The following is a 16,191-nucleotide window of genomic DNA, read 5'->3' as shown; positions in this document are numbered from 1 at the left end:
AAAAAAAAAAAAAAAGAGTCGGACACTTACCCGACTGAGTCACCCAGGCACCCCAGTTCCTCTAACTGTTAAACACAGAGTTATTATTGATCCAGCAATTCCATCCTATATAGATATCCAAGAGAAATGAAAAACAGCCACACAAAAAAAACTTGTACGTGAATATTTATAGCAGTATTATTCATAATAGCCAAAAAATGGCAGGAACGGAAATGTCTATCGGCTGACGGATGAATGAATTAATGAGGTATATTCACACAGTGGAATATTACTCAGCCATAGAAGGCATGAAACACTGACACACGCTACAACAAGGATGAACCTTGAACACTTATGGTCAGTGACAGAAGCCAGTCACAAAAGACCACATAATATAGGATTCCATTTCTATGAAACACCCAGAATAGGCAAAACCTGTAGAGAAAGTAGATTTGTGAATTGCCTAAGGCTGTCAGAGCGAGAGGGGAGGGGGCTGGGGTGACAGCGAAGGAGAATGCGGGGTTTCTTTCGGAAGTGATGGAGATATTCTACAATTCCCTGTGGTGATGGATGGACTCAACTCTGAATATACTAAGTCACTGAACTGTACACTTCAAATGGATGAACCGGACGGTTCGTGAATGATATCAATTAAGTCGTTTGAAAAAAACCAGACACTGGGGCGCCCGGGTGGCTCAGTTGGTTAAGCGACTGCCTTCGACTCAGGTCATGATCCCGGAGTCCCGAGATCGAGTCCCGCATCGGGCTCCCTGCTCAGCGGGGGGTCTGCTTCTCCCTCTGACCCTCTTCCCTCTTGCGCTGTCTCTCATTCTCTCTCTCAAATAAATAAATAAAATCTTTAAAAAAACAAAACAAAACAAAACCAGACACTGAAGCTAAATCTGCCACAGCTACACCCTTCGACATTCATTCAAACATCGCTCATCCAATCTAACAAAGGGCTCATCTTGACACGAAACCCCAACCATTTTTCACCCTTCTAAGCCTGCTCAAACTCAATAAATGCTTGTTAGCACCTCACACTCACGGACAGTGTACATAAAGGTGCAATGCACTTTTTTACCTGCTTCCAAAAAAGGGCTTGAAATAAAGAGGCTGCCACCATTGTAGCTCAACCCTCTGATCCCACACACAGCTCTCATTTCCTCTAAATGCTCTGACTCAGATAAACTGTCCCCATTTAGCAAAATCCTCTAAGCTGGAGGTCAAGTCCCCCCTCTATCACTTGCCCATTCTGTCCCCAAAGTCAGCCAGACTCTCCGTAACTTTAGCAAGTCTCATCAGAGAAAAACCTGACCAGCTGTTTCTCCTCCCTCTGAGGGCAACCCCCCCCCCCCAACACCCTCTCCACCCCGATCTATTGCTCTGGGTTGAACTCCTGGCTGGAAACCTGCTGACCTTGGCCTGTGACAAAGACCAGAGAGGAGGTAGGAAACTTCAGGCCCTTCCTGTGTGAGGCAACAGCCCCACCAAGGGTGAGGCCAGCAGGCACAGAAGGGTGAACATGTAAGGAGGCACTGACTCGCAGGTGCCTACCCTGCCTTTGCATGACCCTGAGAGTGAGTGCCTCCTTAAATGTTGCACCCTAGGTGCCTTGCTCGCCTCACCCTAGTCCTAGCTCTGGGCAAGGGGATGCTCCTTCCTCCAGCAGTGGCTCTAGAAGACTGAGCTGGGTCTCTCCTTCAGCCCTGGCCTCAGATTTCTAGCCCTCAATCAACTTTTATGGAGATGCCAGGCCAAAGGAGCTGCCCCAAGGCTATAGGAAACTCCACAAATGCTGTTGACTTAGGGGCCTGGCCAGAGACACACCTGCCCAGAGCCTCTTGCCCCAGTGCCCCACCTGGGTTTATGGCGCCCTCCTCCCCGAGACAAACTCAGGGATCAGGAGCCCAGGTCAGAGTTCCCTCCTACCCCGGGGCTCAGGAGCCCACGCCCTCAGCCCCCTCTTTCCTTGAGTCCAAGAAGTCCAGGCCACCACCCTCTCGGGACCCAGCATCCAACTCACGAAGCGCCCGAAGTGGATGGAGTCTCCATCCTCAATGTGCAAGTCAGCCTGGGCTCCACTAAGGCGGGAGATGACAGACTGGCAGCCGGGGAGTAGGGACCGGAGCAGCCCTGAGCCCGTAATGTGGTCCGCGTGGCAGTGGGTATTCACTGGGAGAGAGAGGAGGGCCAGGTCCGGGAGGGCACAGAGAGGACGCAGGATTCCCAGCCCCCAGCCCCCTCCTCCCCCAGACCCAGGGGTTCGGCCTCCACACTGACCAGCATACAGCAGTCGCAGCCCCAGTTCCTTGACCAGCTGGGCATCCCGAGGCGCTGTCTCCAGAACCGGGTCGATCAGAATGGCCTCACGGGACTCTCTGTCACCCAGGAGGTACGTGTAGGTGCAGCTCTTGGGCTCAAACATCTGGGAAGGGGGCGTGGGACAGGTGAGAGCGAAGAACGAGACTCCCACTCACTGGGGCCCCAAGAGTCCGAGCCTCGCTCGATTCTCTTCCTAAGATCCAGAAACAGAAAACCCAGACCCTTCTTCCCCCTTGGTGTCAGGAATCTGTTCCATCTGAAACAACGAGTCCCAACTTCCAAATACCCCCCAAATCAGGGTCTCCAGCAACCTCTTCCGTAAAGGACTCAGCAGTCTTGCTCCAAGCCCAGGGGATCCGGGATCTCTCCGCTTTAAAGGACCCCGGGGTCCCGCCCCTGCCGCCGCCCAGCGCCCAGTAGTCCCGCTGCGGGCCCAGCCTCCTCGCACCTGCCGTAGGAGGATGGGGACTCCAGAGCCGCTGCGCTGGCTGAGCTGCCTCCCGGCGACCCTCAGTGTGGTCCCCGCCATCGCGCCCGCGGCCGGGTGGGGACTGAGCCGACGCCAAGCACGGGCGGAAACCGGGTGGCCCCGGGCTGACCTAGGAGGGGCGGGGCGGGGCGGGGGCGGGGCCCGCCTTAAAGGGGCCGCGGGCGCTGGGGGCTCACGGCGGTCAGGCGGAGAGAATACGGAGACCGAGAAGGCATTGAGACCCGGAGAAACGGCGAACAGGGAGACACTCAAAAGGCTCAAAAGGCGAGGGAGAGACACTGGGACAAGCACAGACAGGGAGAGAACTAAAAACCCAACAAGAGGCCCCAATACACTGATAGCGGGACTCCTAACGTATTCCTAGTGGTTTTTATCAGGAGAGAGACCCAGAGAGCCACTCAGAGACAAGGGAGATGCTTAGAGACTTGAGAGAGACTTGGACTCCGAGATACCAAGAAGAGAGACCTGGAAAGACTTTCAGAGATTCATGGAGAGATATAGAGTTGAAATGGGATGTCCATCAAAGAAATATGGTCAGAAGGATACACTTGGAAATTCTAGACGATTACGATAGGAGGAGATGTTGGGACATTAGAGTAAGGAGAAATGAGCAGAAAGAGGGAGAGAATCTCTCAGAGAGGAGAGAAACAGACAGAAAGGAAAGTTCAAAGTCAAAGAGATAATATTGCTCATTTATTTTTTTATTTTTTAAAAGATTTTATTTATTGGGAAGCCTGGGTGGCTCAGTCGTTAAGTGTCTGCCTTCGGCTCAGGTCATGATCCCAGGGTCCTGGGATCGAGTCCCACATGGGGCTCCCTGCTCAGCAGGAAGCCTGCTTCTCCCTCTCCCACTCCCCCTGCTTGTGTTCCCTCTCTCGCTGTGTCTCCCTCTGTCAAATAAATAAAATCTTTAAAAAAGTGGGAGACTTTTTTCCTTCCCTCATTGGGAAGATCTAATAAGTTCAGACATGTAAAGAGTCCGGGACAGCAGGTGGCACAGAACAAGCTCTCAACAGGAGCTGGCTATCATTCTGCCCTCACCGTCCTTGACTCCTTCCTCCTCTGTTACCTCCTCCCCCTTCATCACTAGGCCCCGTTAACCTCTCCAATCAGTCCACTTCTCCGCCATCACTCCCTCAGCCTCAGTCAAGAAGCAGCAAAGCATACATGCAAATGGCATGGATTCCAGGGCCTGGCTGCGGGAGTTCAAATCCTGACCCTGCTACCTCCAGGCTGTGTGAGTCCCCCCCCTTGTGCCTCATTTTCTTCTTCCGAACAGTGGGAATAATGGTAGCGCCTCCTCTTAAAAAGTTGCTGCCAGGATGAAATCAAAGAATGTATACAAAGCGCCCAAGACAGTTTCAGGTATATAAAAAGTGCTAAATAAATGCTGGGAATGAATTGTGTCATTAATATATAGCAGCCACCTCACTGGGCTTCTGGCTTCCGCTCTGCCTCCCTACAATCTATTTTATGCAGTAACCAGAGCGAGCCTTTTAAAATATCAATGACAAAGAGACTGAAGAATCACAGAAAACAAACACAGCGTGTGGATCTTGTTTAGGTCCCGATGGAGATACACCAAGTGTAATAAGAAAAAGATATTTATGGGATAAGATGTCTGGCATATAGCTTCAAAATCATCTGGGAGGATTGGTGGGAGAAATGAAACATCGGCCATGAGTAGGAAATTGTTGATTCTGGTGCCGCTGGTATTAATGCAGAGAACAATTCTGTTCTCTCACAGTTTCTGTATGTTCGAGAGAAAACATTGTTCAGGAAAGGAAAAACAAGATATACATGGGACTATGGGGGAAATGTGATAATGTAAAGAAACAACCCCAAAGTTTGAAAGTTTGGTAATGATACTTTGGGTTGTGTTTAAAAGATAGAAAGTCCTTATTTTTTAGAGACACACACTGAACTGTTTCTGGATGAAATGTGTGGAATTTGCTTCAAGGACCTTAAGGGGCAAGGGGATGATGGAATAAGATTGGTCATGATGAAGCTGGGTGATGGGCTGGTGAGGGGCTGATTATACTCTTCCTCTTCCTCTCCTTTTGGTTATGTTTGAAATTTTCCATAACCTAAAAAAAAAGAGTATATGAAAACCCAGACTCATTCATGTCACTTCCCATATTAAAAACCCTCCCTTGGTTTCCCACTCAGCTAGGCCTCTTTCTAACTCCTTGACCTCAAGTTCTCCATGGTTCCCATCAACGTATCTTCCCATCACAGAGAGTTTCTGGCTGTTAATTCTTTCCAGCATTTATTTGATAGAGTTATTGGACACTGACTATGTGCTAAGCTCTGTCCTGGACAGAGTGATAAACAAGACAGACAGGTTGTTCATCTTAACAGAGCACATAGTCTAGAGGACACGTATGCTGTGTTATGTGCATACAAGGGAGATGCGACAACAGAGTAATGCAGGGAAGGGGGCTCCACAAGCTAGGGTGGACAGGGGAGGTCTTCTGCTGTGGTAATATTTGAAAGGAGATCAGACGGGGGAGTCAGACAAGCAATTTGATGGAGGAATGACCTTGGGGGGACAGAGGGAACCGCTAGTGCAAAGGCCCTGGAGTAGGATGGACCATGGCATATACCAGCACTGGGAAGGAAGGTGAGTTTGGAGCATCGAGGTAGGAAAGATTCCCAGGGGCGCCTGGGTGGCTCAGTCGTTAAGCGTCTGCCTTCCGCTCAGGTCATGATCCCAGGATCCTGGGATCGAGCCCCGCATCAGGCTCCCTGCTCCGCAGGAAGCCTGCTTCTCTCTCTCCCACTCCCCCTGCTTGTGTTCCCTCTCTCGCTGTGTCTCTCTCTGTCAAATAAATAAATAAAAATCTTTTAAAAAATAAAAGAAAGATTCCCAGAACACAGCATGCTCCTTCCCATCTTGAGCTCTCTTCGCTTGCTGTTCTGGGACGACCTTGATCCCATCATGGCCTAGTTCAATGCACAATAAAAACAAGAAGTACGGGGCGCCTGGGTGGCTCAGATGGTTGAGCGTCTGCCTTCGGCTCGGGTCATGATCCCAGGGTCCTGGGATCGAGCCCCGCATCGGGTTCCTGGCTCAGCGAGGAGCCTGCTTCTCCCTCTGCCTCTCTCCCTGCTCATGCTTTCTCTCTCTCTCTGTATCTCTGTGTCTCAAATGAATGAATAAAAAAAAAAAAAAAAAATTCGACTACTTTAAAAAAAAAAAAAAAAAAAAAACAAGAAGTAGTATTGGTAACGTGTACTGACCACTGTAGCCACTGTTCTAAACTTTCCATTGATTACTGAATTTCATCCTAACAACGCAGAAAGGTGGAGAGACTTGGCCAACCTTACACAGCTAGAAAGTGGCCGAGCCAACCAGATACCCAGGCAATCTGGCTCCAGAGCTCGAATAACCCCACCGTCTAACTCCCACGGCTCCCAGGACTCACCAGACCTTGTGGGTTATCAGACTGAAGACCCACCCAATGCAGGGCATTTTTATGGGCACTTCACGGTCACTCCCGTGGTGGGCAGAAAAGTGCACCATCACGGCCCGGGGAAGGGTGCCAAGCGTGCCACCCTGGGCCTGGCACCAGGAGCTCCAGCCCTCCCAAGAACTCGGGCTGGGATGCTTCGGGAACCGCCGCCCCCATCCGCCGCCCCCATCCCCACGCCAACACAAGAACCGCGGCATCGGGGTGGGAGGGGCTGAGATTCTCGAATCACCCAATGGCGAAGGGTGCCGGGGCGCTATGCAAAATAACATGTTTTTTATTGGGCGTCAGCCTGCTCGAAGCCTCGCGTCCCGCCCCGCCCTCTCACTAATTGGCCTGGCTTCTTTGCAAATGCTTTGAGGGGTGAAATGTGCAGCCGGCTCTTCAAACTCCCTTCGGAGAGGGAACTCAAGCTCCCAACGGAATCTCGAAAGGGAGGGGGACAGAGAAAAGGAAGGCGCATATGTTGGGCACTGTCTCAGTGATCTCTAAGCGCAGTTTCCCCGAGTTAGGTCCTGCACGTGCTTGACTCCAGTCAGCCACCGTAGTCCCCGCAACCCGCAGTATACTTTCTTATGGCCCTTCTACCCGTAGCTCGGCGCTTGCTCACCAACTTGCCTGCCTTGCGCACTCACCCCTCCTTCCATTTCTTCTCCCCCGCAGCAGCCTCCGCTAGCTGCGACTGCGCATGCGTACTGACGCCCCCACTGGCCCCGCGTGGGAGGAGGGGATAGAAATGAGGCTGGGCCGAGAAGCTCACGCGCGCTCCCTCCCCTCCCGTCGCTGGGCACGCGCCGGGCGGTGCAGCTTTGCCGCATCCGAGGGCAGCGCAGCAGCTGCAGCGGCCGCTGCGGGAGGGGCCCGGAGCCCCGCCCCCGGGGAGGAGCCTTCCGCAGGTGAGGCGGGCACGGGTCCGGGCCTGGACGCCTGGGTCTTCGGGAAGTGGATTGGGGGCTGGACGCCAGGATCTCCCGGAAAGGAATCGATTGGCGTCCTGATGCATAGGTTCCGGAGGGGCTGCATTGGTGCCTGAGCCTTGGTAGGGTGCATTGGTGCCCGAATGCCATGATTCCGAGGCGTGCATTGAGGCCCGGACGCTTGGGATCCCGAGGGAAAAATCCAGTAGGGGTCTCTGGATCGCAAGACACGCCACGTTCTTTCTGCATTTCCCTCTAGGTCTCCCCTCTACCCTCCACGCTGGGGATGAAATTTAGCAACAAGAAGGAAGCAGTTCACGCGGCGTCAATGGACTGAGACTAAACCAAGACTCGGGTAAAGCTACCTATTGGAGGTGAAATCCCGCCCACTGAGCTCAGGCTCCTCCCCTGAGACAGTTGCAAAGACCCGCCCTCTCCGCTCGAAGGCCCCTCCCCTGGGTCTGAGTTGCTTTGGGTCCTGTCTGTATAGCCCCGCCCATTCCCGTCTTTGCTTCCACGGCTGGGAGGTTCTGTTGGGGGGAGGTCCCGCCCACTCGAGGTAGAGGCCTAGCCAGCTCCGCGCTCAGGGCGGCCCCTGAGTTTAAGTAGTAGAGGCCCCGCCCACTCGGCTCCAGGGCTCCAACCCTGGGTCTAAGTCGCAAAGGGTCATGTTTGCATAAACCCCGCCCGTTGTGCTCTTAGGCTCCGCCTTCGCGTAAGGCCCGCCCTAGCCTTTGGATCCCAGGCTTAAAAAGACCTTGCTCCTGAACAGACTGGTCCCTGATTTTAGGCCCTACAGCCCTATCCCCATCAGCCTGGTAATCACCGGCATCGCCTACCTCCCTCTGGGTTCCTGGGCCAGCAAGATGCTGGAACGAGATGCAGAGTCCGCGGCCGGGGACACCGATCCTAGTCCCACTGGCAAGGAACCAATAACCAAGGGAGGAGGTGAGAGCAGTCCCGCCCGTGGGTAGGGGGGCACAGGAATTGGGGCTAAGAAAATCATATTTTGAGGGAATCTCAGGGTGAAAGTTTGAAGGCCTAGGGTGATGACCATTTGGGATACTCCACAAATATGTTCTGGGGAATCCTACTATTGGCTTTGGGGAACTTCAGTGATTTTTTAGGACTCAGAAAATTAAGGGTCAGGGGGTTTGATATGCGGAATTTCAGGGTGATCACTTGGGAATATACTAGAAACGGACATCTTAGTAGCTTTGGGATTCCAGCCAGGTAACCCTTTGGAGCCCTTTGGATGATGCATGGCATAAGGTGGGGAATAGAGACATGTCATTTGAGGAATCCCAGATGACCCCTGAGGTGTCAAGGTTGGGGTGGGGGAAGGGAAGCCTGGCCTAGATTCAGGGTGTTGGTTGATGCCTGGAGCCCACCAGCCCTCCTGTCCTGTAGCTCCCCACCAGGGCTCGCCGCAGAAGCCCAGCGAGTCGGTTCCAGGGCCTGCCACGTCCGCGGGGGCGCCTTCTCGACCCCGCCGGCGGCCCCCGCCCCAGCGCCCGCACCGCTGCCCTGACTGTGACAAGGCCTTCTCGTACCCGTCCAAGCTGGCCACGCACCGGCTGGCACACGGCGGCACCCGCCCCCATCCGTGCCCTGATTGCCCCAAGGCCTTCTCCTACCCCTCCAAGCTGGCAGCCCACCGCCTCACGCACAGTGGTGCCCGCCCACACCCGTGCCCGCACTGCCCAAAGGCCTTTGGCCACCGCTCCAAGCTGGCAGCCCACCTCTGGACCCATGCACCCGCCCGCCCCTACCCGTGCCCCGACTGCCCCAAGTCCTTCTGCTACCCCTCCAAGCTGGCAGCCCACCGCCACACGCACCATGCCACCGACGCCCGCCCCTATCCTTGCCCGCACTGCCCCAAGGCTTTTTCATTCCCCTCCAAACTGGCCGCCCATCGCCTCTGTCACGACCCCCCGACGGCACCAGGCAGCCAGGCCACAGCCCGGCATCGCTGCTCCAGCTGCGACCAGGCCTTTGGCCAAAGACGCCTCCTGCTCCTTCACCAGCGCAGCCACCACCAGGCTGAGAGCCAGGGGGAGCGTGAGTGAGTCTTCCCCTTGGCTCACGGCGCCCTCTGCCACCAGCCTGGGTCAATAAAGAGGCGGCATTTTTAAGCTGGGCTGTATGGACTTGGCTTGACCAGACAGCTGGCAGGGAGACTGGCTCCACACTGGGCTCCAACTTATAAGGCTGAGGAACTCTTTGCTCACCTGTTTTGGGGGAGGGGAAGGTGTCACCCACAGAAAGTTAGCGCTGGGCCCCAAACCATGGGCTTGGAGCTGGGGTTTGAAAGCAAGCCCTGGCTCTGGTTTTTCCCTATTTATAAGGCAAAAGTAAAAAGTCTGCTAGCATCGTTGTTTGCTGAGGAATGTGGGGAACAGGGTCTCTCCTTATTGTAAGTTAAATTGGTGCCTCCATCTTAGCCATTTGACTGTCCATAAAAAAATTAAAATGTTCACATGCCCGTGTCAACTATTCCACTTCTAGGAACTTATCCTATAGATAAACTGAAGCACTGAAAAAGGCATAAGGATGTTCCTATGTTCAAAAAGGCATAAGGATGTTGGGAAACCACCCAAGTGCCCATCAAGAGGGGACCAGCTAATGAAATACAATACAGCCATAGAATGGACTATGTTGCTATAGGAAAAAAACTCTATTTGTACAGATGTGGAATGAGTCCCTAAATATACGAAATGATAAAAGCAAGAACAAAGGGCATGCTGCCAATAGGATAAACATTTTTTAAAGCTCAAGCTTTGGAGCCAGCCCTGACCCACTACTTATGAGCCAGGCGGCCCTGGACAAGCTTTGTCACTTCTCTGGACTCAGATGCCTTATCTATAACATGGGAGTGCTAGGAGGCCTTTGTAAGGGCACAAGCATCATCTCTGGCATCACTTCCCTTCTTGGAGCCTGTTTCTTCTGCTATAAAATAAGAATGAGCTAACAGTGGACTGCGCTTCGTTCTTCAGATGTGTATTAAGCACCTGTAGTGTGCTGGACTCTGCCCAGGGTGGTAGGCACACAGCAGTGAACAAGACAGGCCTGGTCTAGCGAGGGGGAGTGGGTGCTAATCAAGTAGTGGCCAAAAAAAGAAAGAAAAGAAAAAAAAGTAAAGGAGCCAAGTCCATCTTAAAGAACAAAGTAGGGGAGGGAGCCTTGCCCCCCACCCCCACCCCCAGCCCAGGTACCAAGAATGATTTCAAAGTCGTAGGAATGACATCTGTGGTGTTGGCATGGGAACAGGCGAGTGGAAGAGGACCGAGGGCTCAGAAACGGCCCGGTGCTTACAGGAGGTCCTGACAAGTGACAATCCCCATGACTAGATTAGGGGTTGGCACACTTTTTCTGGAAAGGGCCCGATGGTATGTACTTTTAGGTTTTGCAGGCCACGGCGTCTGCCACAACGACCCAGCTCTGCCCCTGGAGTCCAAAAGCAGCCACACACATTATGATACACGAATGAATGAGTGTGGCTCTGGCCCAGTAAAACTTTACAAAATGGTAGGTGAGCTGGATTTTGCCTATGGGATGTAGTTTGCAGATCTCTGCTGTAGGTGAATGGGGCAAGGACAGGCTCATCTGTGAATGAGCTGAGAGATCTGGAAAAAAATTAAGTGGGATCCTGTGGAGGCAGAATAATGGTCCCCCAAAGAGGTCCACGTCCTAATCCCCAGAACCTGAGTATGTTAGTTTACATATGGCAGAAGGGGCTTGGCAGATTTGTGATTAAGGATCTTATCTTGAGATGGGGAGATTATCCTGATTATTCCAGGGGGCCCGATGTAATCACAAGGGTCCTTATATGGGAAAGAGGGAAGCAGAAGAGTCAGAGGGGATGTGACAATGGAAATGGACACCAGAGGGATGCAGGGCCATGATTCAAGGGACTCAGGCAGCCTCTAGAGACTGGGATAGGTAAGGAAATGGATCCTCCCCGGAAGGGACACAGCCTTGCAGACACCATGATTTTAGGCCACTGAGACAAAAGTTGGACTACTGACCTACAGATCTATAAGCAAATACATTTGTGTTGTTTAAGGCTACTAAGCTTGGGATAGTTTGTTACAGCAGCAATAGGAAATATACAGATCCCGATCTCATACCATACACAAAAATAAGTTTCTGGTGATTTAAGATCGAAATTTGAAAAACAAAATGGAAATAATAAAGGAGAATATCTTTGTAACCTCAGAAGTACAGAAAGAATCCTTAAGATACAAGAAATGTACATCATAGAGGAAGAGACTGGTAGATTTGACCATAAACAAATCAAGTTACAACTATGGCGAGAGATACAGTATTATGAGTGTATACCGGGCACATACTATTATATAGAGGGTTAGCAAAGACCTTTTTTTTTTTTTTAAAGATTTTATTTATTTATTTGAGAGAGCGAGAATGAGAATGAGAGAGAGCATATGAGAGGGAGGAGGGTCAGAGGGAGAAGCAGACTACCTGCTGAGCAGGAAGCCCGATGCGGGACTCGATCCCGGGACTCCAGGATCATGACCTGAGCCGAAGGCAGTTGCTTAACCAACTGAGCCACCCAGGCGCCCAGCAAAGACCTTTTTGAGGAGGTAGAGTTTTATTTGTGATCTGAAATGTGCAGATGGAATGAGAGATGGTTTGTGGAAGTATCCAGCATCAGGGGTGGCACCGGGCAGGCGAATGCAAATTAGCAGGCCGCTAGACCAGCCGCTAGCTAGACCCAGTCCACTGGGCAAGGCCTTGGGGAAGGGGTGGGCGAGGAGGAGGATTAAGTCCCTCCATGCCAGAAGTGCGGTTGCTATCAAGGTTTACATACAGAGCTGACTTGGAAGATTTCCTCCACAGCAACACACCACCGTCAAAGTTTCAGGGACAAATGCATTTGCGAGGTGTCGATCTGGTCCAACCGTTGACGTAGAGATGGGGAAACAGGCCAGGAAAGATGGGATTTGCCTGCATCCACACAGCAGGCCAGTGCTGAGCCAGGGCGGATCCTGAGTCTGTGACACGCTGACCTCCCGCTGCTCCTTGTATAGGTCAAGCCGGTTCCTGCCTGGGGGCCTTTGCACCTGCTTTTCCTCCACCTGGAATGGTTCCCCCAGACTCTCCCTTATTTCTCCCAAGTCCCTGCAGAGGGGTCAGTCCTCTGACACACCTTCCCCACTGACCCTCTCTGAACCACGCCACCCTGTCCCATGGCTCTGTAACACTGCCCTGTGTTCGTGCTCAACCCTGCACAACACACTCACGTCTCTCCACCAGCGGAATGTCAGCCCTGTGAGAACGGGGCCTCGTGTCTCTTTTTCACACCGTAGTCCCACCGTCTCACACACGGTTTGCGCAGTAGGCAGAGTAACAGCCTCCTAAAGATGTCCACATGCTGATCCCTGGAACCCATGAATCTGCTATGTGGCAAAGGAGAATTAGGGTGGAAGGAATCAAAGTTGCTAATCCGAGGACTTTAAAACAGGGAGATTATCCCAGATTATCCAGGCGGGCTCGGTGTAAACACAAGGATCTCTGAAGGTGGAAGGAGGAGACAGAAGAGTCCGTCTCAGAGTGATGTGGCGTGAGGAAGACCACTGGCCACTGCTGGCTTTGAATACGGAAGGGGAACTGGGGAAAAGACAAGAACGCAGATTTCCCCCAGAGCCTCCAGAAGGAGCACTGCCCTGCCTACACCCTGAGTTTCAGTCCCTTTTGGACTTCAGACCTCCAGACCTGGAAGGTTATAAATTTCTGTAGGTTTAAGACATAAAGTTTGTGGTAATTTGTTACTGAGCTCTGACTGCCCTTTGCTCTGCTCCAACCCCCTCCTGACCTTCCCAGCTCCAGGATAATGTCCAAGCTTCTCAACCTGCCGTTCGAAGCCCTTCAGGACAGCCCTGTCCTTTTGCTTCGACAGTGACGTGAATGTTCTTCATCTGTGTGCTCTATTACAGCTGCCAGTGGGCACCTGAAATGTGGCCAGTGTGACCGACAAAGTAAACTCTTCCCTTCACGTCACTGTAGTTCATTTAAATAGCTACCCGGGTCCAGGGGCTACCGTGTTAGCACAGCTGCAAGGACTATGTCCCTCCTTCCAGACAGATCCGCCCCTAAAGCCTCTTAAGCAACTGACCCCGGGGAGCGAGGCTGGTTCCCACGTCCTGGCCTCTGCCCGCACCATGGCCCGTGCCTAGAACTCCATCCTAGCTTCCGCCCGATTCCCTAACACCCCGCTCAGTTCCCAACTTAAATGTGGTGGATGCTCGAAGGGCGTGATTAAAATACCCCTCCCCCTGTTCTACCATTGCGCTGACAGTTCTACCGCCACTTCTGCAAGCCCTGGAGAAAGGGAGCTATCCCTGGCCCAGGGGAGCTGAGACGGACTTCAAGAGAGAAGCACACCTCACGAGCATCCAGACCTCCAGCCCAGGACCAACAGAGGGACAAACAAGACCCAGGAATGGGCTCAGAGGGCTGGAACCCCAATTCCCTGCCACCTGCCACCACAGGGGAAAGTAGCCAGGGAGAAGTAACAAAGAGCTCCTTCCCTACCAAACCCCTGATAGAGAGCCCCTCAATTCTTCCCAGGACCCCAGGGCAGCCAAGATACCTGACCCTCAGAAGAGAAGCAAAAACGAAACACATGACAGAAAGCTGGGAGCCTCTAGGAGGTTCAGGAGACTTCTGAGTAAGAGGGGCAGCTGCTCCAAACCAGGTCACCTTTATTAAGCTCATCTTGTGTGCGCGCGCGCGTGTGTGTGTGTACACGCATGCATACGCATGAAAGCACATACTTTAGGCCTGGGGCACCACCCCATAAAGCTGGTGCGGAAGTAACTTCTGCTTCTCGTTGCAACTGTAGATCCATCGGGGGCGGACAAACACCAAGGAGGGGTTGTCCATCAGGGCCTGCAAGGCGGAGCGGGGTGCATATGGGAACATGTGAGTGAGGAGGGGATGGAGGTGAGTGAGGAGGGGATGGAGGTGACACAAGGACGGGTTGGGTGTCCCTTTCCCTGCCCCTCTGGAACGCACCTCTTCAAAACTGGGGTCCCACTCCTGTGCTGTGATCACAAACTGGACCCTGTCGCTCATGTAGTCCTCAAGCTCCCTGGCAGGAGAAGGAGGGAAGCAGAGAATCAGTGTCCCCTCTCTTGACATCCTGGTCCCCAACCACTCTCCAAGGCTACCTGCGGGCCCCCGTTATTCTCCCCTGTGCCAGCCTTGCCACAGCCACAATACCGAGGGCTCCCACTGCTGCTACGCCTTCCAGAGGCCGGGCCGGGGGGAGCCTCATCTTAGAGAAGAGGAAGAGAGGGAATGCTACTCGTCCAGGGCGGCCGAGCAGAGCGAGCAGGGCCTGTGCCCATCCTGCAGGGCGTGCCCCTTCTCCGTCTTCCCGATCACTTTCCTTCCCACAAGCTAGCACCACCTCTCCCTACCCGCGCCCCCACCCCTGCACACTGACCCATTGAAGGCTGTGACATATCGGCTGAGCTTCCGCCGCTCGTCCCCAGGGAACTCTCCGTACAGGAAGAAGTGTTTGCCCTGGAAGAAGTCTGCAGGGGAGATGGTGGAGGAGGCAAGTGTGAGGCCCCCGGAGTTTCGAAGCCCCAGCCAGGAGCCACAGAACACTCGGAGCAAGATGGGAAGGAGGCCGGTACAGCGGCTGGAGAGGGGTGTTCATGCAACCCTGGCAGAGCCGTCCAGGACAAACGGTGCTTCTCAGCCAGGCCTGTCAGAACCTTTCTGGGAGCTGGGTGTTTTCCAGTACCTTCTCGGGCTCTGACCTTTAGGACGGCTCTTTTCTTTGTTCCATTTTAACATGGTTCTCCAAACCATCAAGTTGCTGATGCCACTTTTGGGGCTTTGAAGGATCAAAGTACTTTCCTGCCCATCACCCACAAGGAGCCGGATGGAAATGGCCTCTTCTAATCGCCACTGACCCTCACCTCTGTTCAGACCCTGGCTGCCCAGCTTCTCCCTCCATGCTCTGCTGGTCAAGGCTCTGACCCCTGCCCCCATCCCATGCCCCCTGCATTCGTGTTGGGGTGACAAACAGCAATGCCATCACCACCTAGGTCGCAACAGAGATCAGTGCCCACATCATCTGTATGCCTGGGTGACCTCCCATTCCAACAAAACCGAACCTGCGGGGCAGGTGAGGGAGGTGCTGTTCGCACTTGGAAAGCCAAAGGGGGTCACACCCGGCAGTGGGCTGTGATGGATGTGGTCACAGCAGGAAGTCAGGGGGGGAACAGAGAGGGAAGGCATGAGAGGATGCCTGTTTCCTAAGGCAACAAGAAGGTAGCAGAGGCAGGGAGTATGGGCGAAGGAGGTGGGGAGACAAGTCACAAGTCGTGGGGAGCAGCCACGATCCGAGAGCTGGCTGGGGGGTCACAGCTGAGAACTGAGAAAGACAAATCCCACTTCGGGAGGCAGGGAGGGATTTCCTACCTGGGAGCTCAGGAACTGGCAGGTCGGGAGACTCTGGGGGACCCTCGTTGTCTGTGTTCTCATCTGTGGATCCTGCATACGGGTCCTCACCATTCTCCCCCTGGTCAGGGGGCTGCTTTTGCTCCCTTTGCTTGGCCACCCTGGGAGAGCCAAAGGGGGTGGGGGAAGAGCATGCAGACCAGATCGCCCTCCACCCAAGCCTGCGGCCATCTCGACCCCCAAGCCCCACCATACCTTCTCAGCTCATCCTCGGTATCCCCAGAATCTTCTGCCCCATTGCCCTGTTCTTCTGTAAGTGGAAGCTTAGTCAATGCAAGGCACGTGCTTGGTAACCCTCCCTCCCAGCCTTTTTCCCCAGCACAGATGCAGGCATGCCAACCCCCAACCTCAACTGCTCTCCAGATCCAGTTATCTGGGACCCTCAGCCTTCCCTCCCCCAGATCCATTGTCTGGGATCCAGCCCCTCCTCCCTTAGATGCAGGAGTCTGGGTTGCCAGCCCCCTCCTCCCTCAGACCCAGGAGTCCAGGCCCCCAGGCCCTCCTCCTC

At 53.6% G+C, this 16,191-nt stretch overlaps 3 protein-coding genes across 11 annotated transcripts in view; 1 reads left to right on the top strand and 2 right to left on the bottom strand.

Moving 5' to 3' along the window:
- ETHE1 (ETHE1 persulfide dioxygenase) overlaps window positions 1–2,909 on the bottom strand; it is a 17,227-nt gene extending 14,318 nt beyond the window's left edge. The window contains exons 1-3 of one of the 2 annotated variants that reach the window (XM_032388213.1): window positions 2,753–2,909; window positions 2,263–2,407; window positions 2,006–2,154 (exon numbers count right to left, since the gene is read on the bottom strand). In XM_032388213.1, the coding sequence (XP_032244104.1) occupies window positions 2,006–2,154; window positions 2,263–2,407; window positions 2,753–2,833 (375 nt within the window). In that variant the 5' untranslated portion in view covers window positions 2,834–2,909. Of the gene's footprint in view, window positions 1–2,005; window positions 2,155–2,262; window positions 2,408–2,615; window positions 2,685–2,752 lie in introns of those variants that run through there. The other variant, XM_032388214.1, reaches the window with a different exon arrangement.
- Window positions 2,910–6,608: 3,699 nt separating this feature from the next.
- ZNF575 (zinc finger protein 575) overlaps window positions 6,609–16,191 on the top strand; it is a 14,718-nt gene continuing 5,135 nt past the window's right edge. Inside the window, exons 1-4 of one of the 3 annotated variants that reach the window (XM_032388209.1) lie at window positions 6,609–7,163; window positions 7,444–7,539; window positions 7,975–8,132; window positions 8,595–10,320. In XM_032388209.1, the coding sequence (XP_032244100.1) occupies window positions 8,051–8,132; window positions 8,595–9,253 (741 nt within the window). In that variant the 5' untranslated portion in view covers window positions 6,609–7,163; window positions 7,444–7,539; window positions 7,975–8,050 and the 3' untranslated portion in view covers window positions 9,254–10,320. The other 2 variants (XM_032388211.1, XR_004297526.1) reach the window with 2 other exon arrangements.
- XRCC1 (X-ray repair cross complementing 1) overlaps window positions 11,737–16,191 on the bottom strand; it is a 28,614-nt gene continuing 24,159 nt past the window's right edge. For 5 of the 6 annotated variants that reach the window (XM_032388203.1, XM_032388206.1, XM_032388205.1 and 2 more), the window contains 5 exons: window positions 15,879–15,933; window positions 15,645–15,784; window positions 14,656–14,746; window positions 14,223–14,298; window positions 11,737–14,096 (listed from right to left, as the gene is read on the bottom strand). In XM_032388203.1, coding sequence (XP_032244094.1) covers window positions 13,983–14,096; window positions 14,223–14,298; window positions 14,656–14,746; window positions 15,645–15,784; window positions 15,879–15,933 — 476 coding nt within the window. In that variant the 3' untranslated portion in view covers window positions 11,737–13,982. The remainder of the gene's footprint in view (window positions 14,097–14,222; window positions 14,299–14,655; window positions 14,747–15,644; window positions 15,785–15,878; window positions 15,934–16,191) is intronic. The other variant, XM_032388204.1, reaches the window with a different exon arrangement.

This window comes from Phoca vitulina, unplaced genomic scaffold (assembly GCF_004348235.1).
Source record: "Phoca vitulina isolate PV1807 unplaced genomic scaffold, GSC_HSeal_1.0 scaffold52, whole genome shotgun sequence".
Lineage (NCBI taxonomy): Eukaryota > Metazoa > Chordata > Mammalia > Carnivora > Phocidae > Phoca > Phoca vitulina.
The sequence above is the reverse complement of the archived record's forward strand: the minus strand, read 5'-3'. Positions and strand labels throughout refer to the sequence as shown.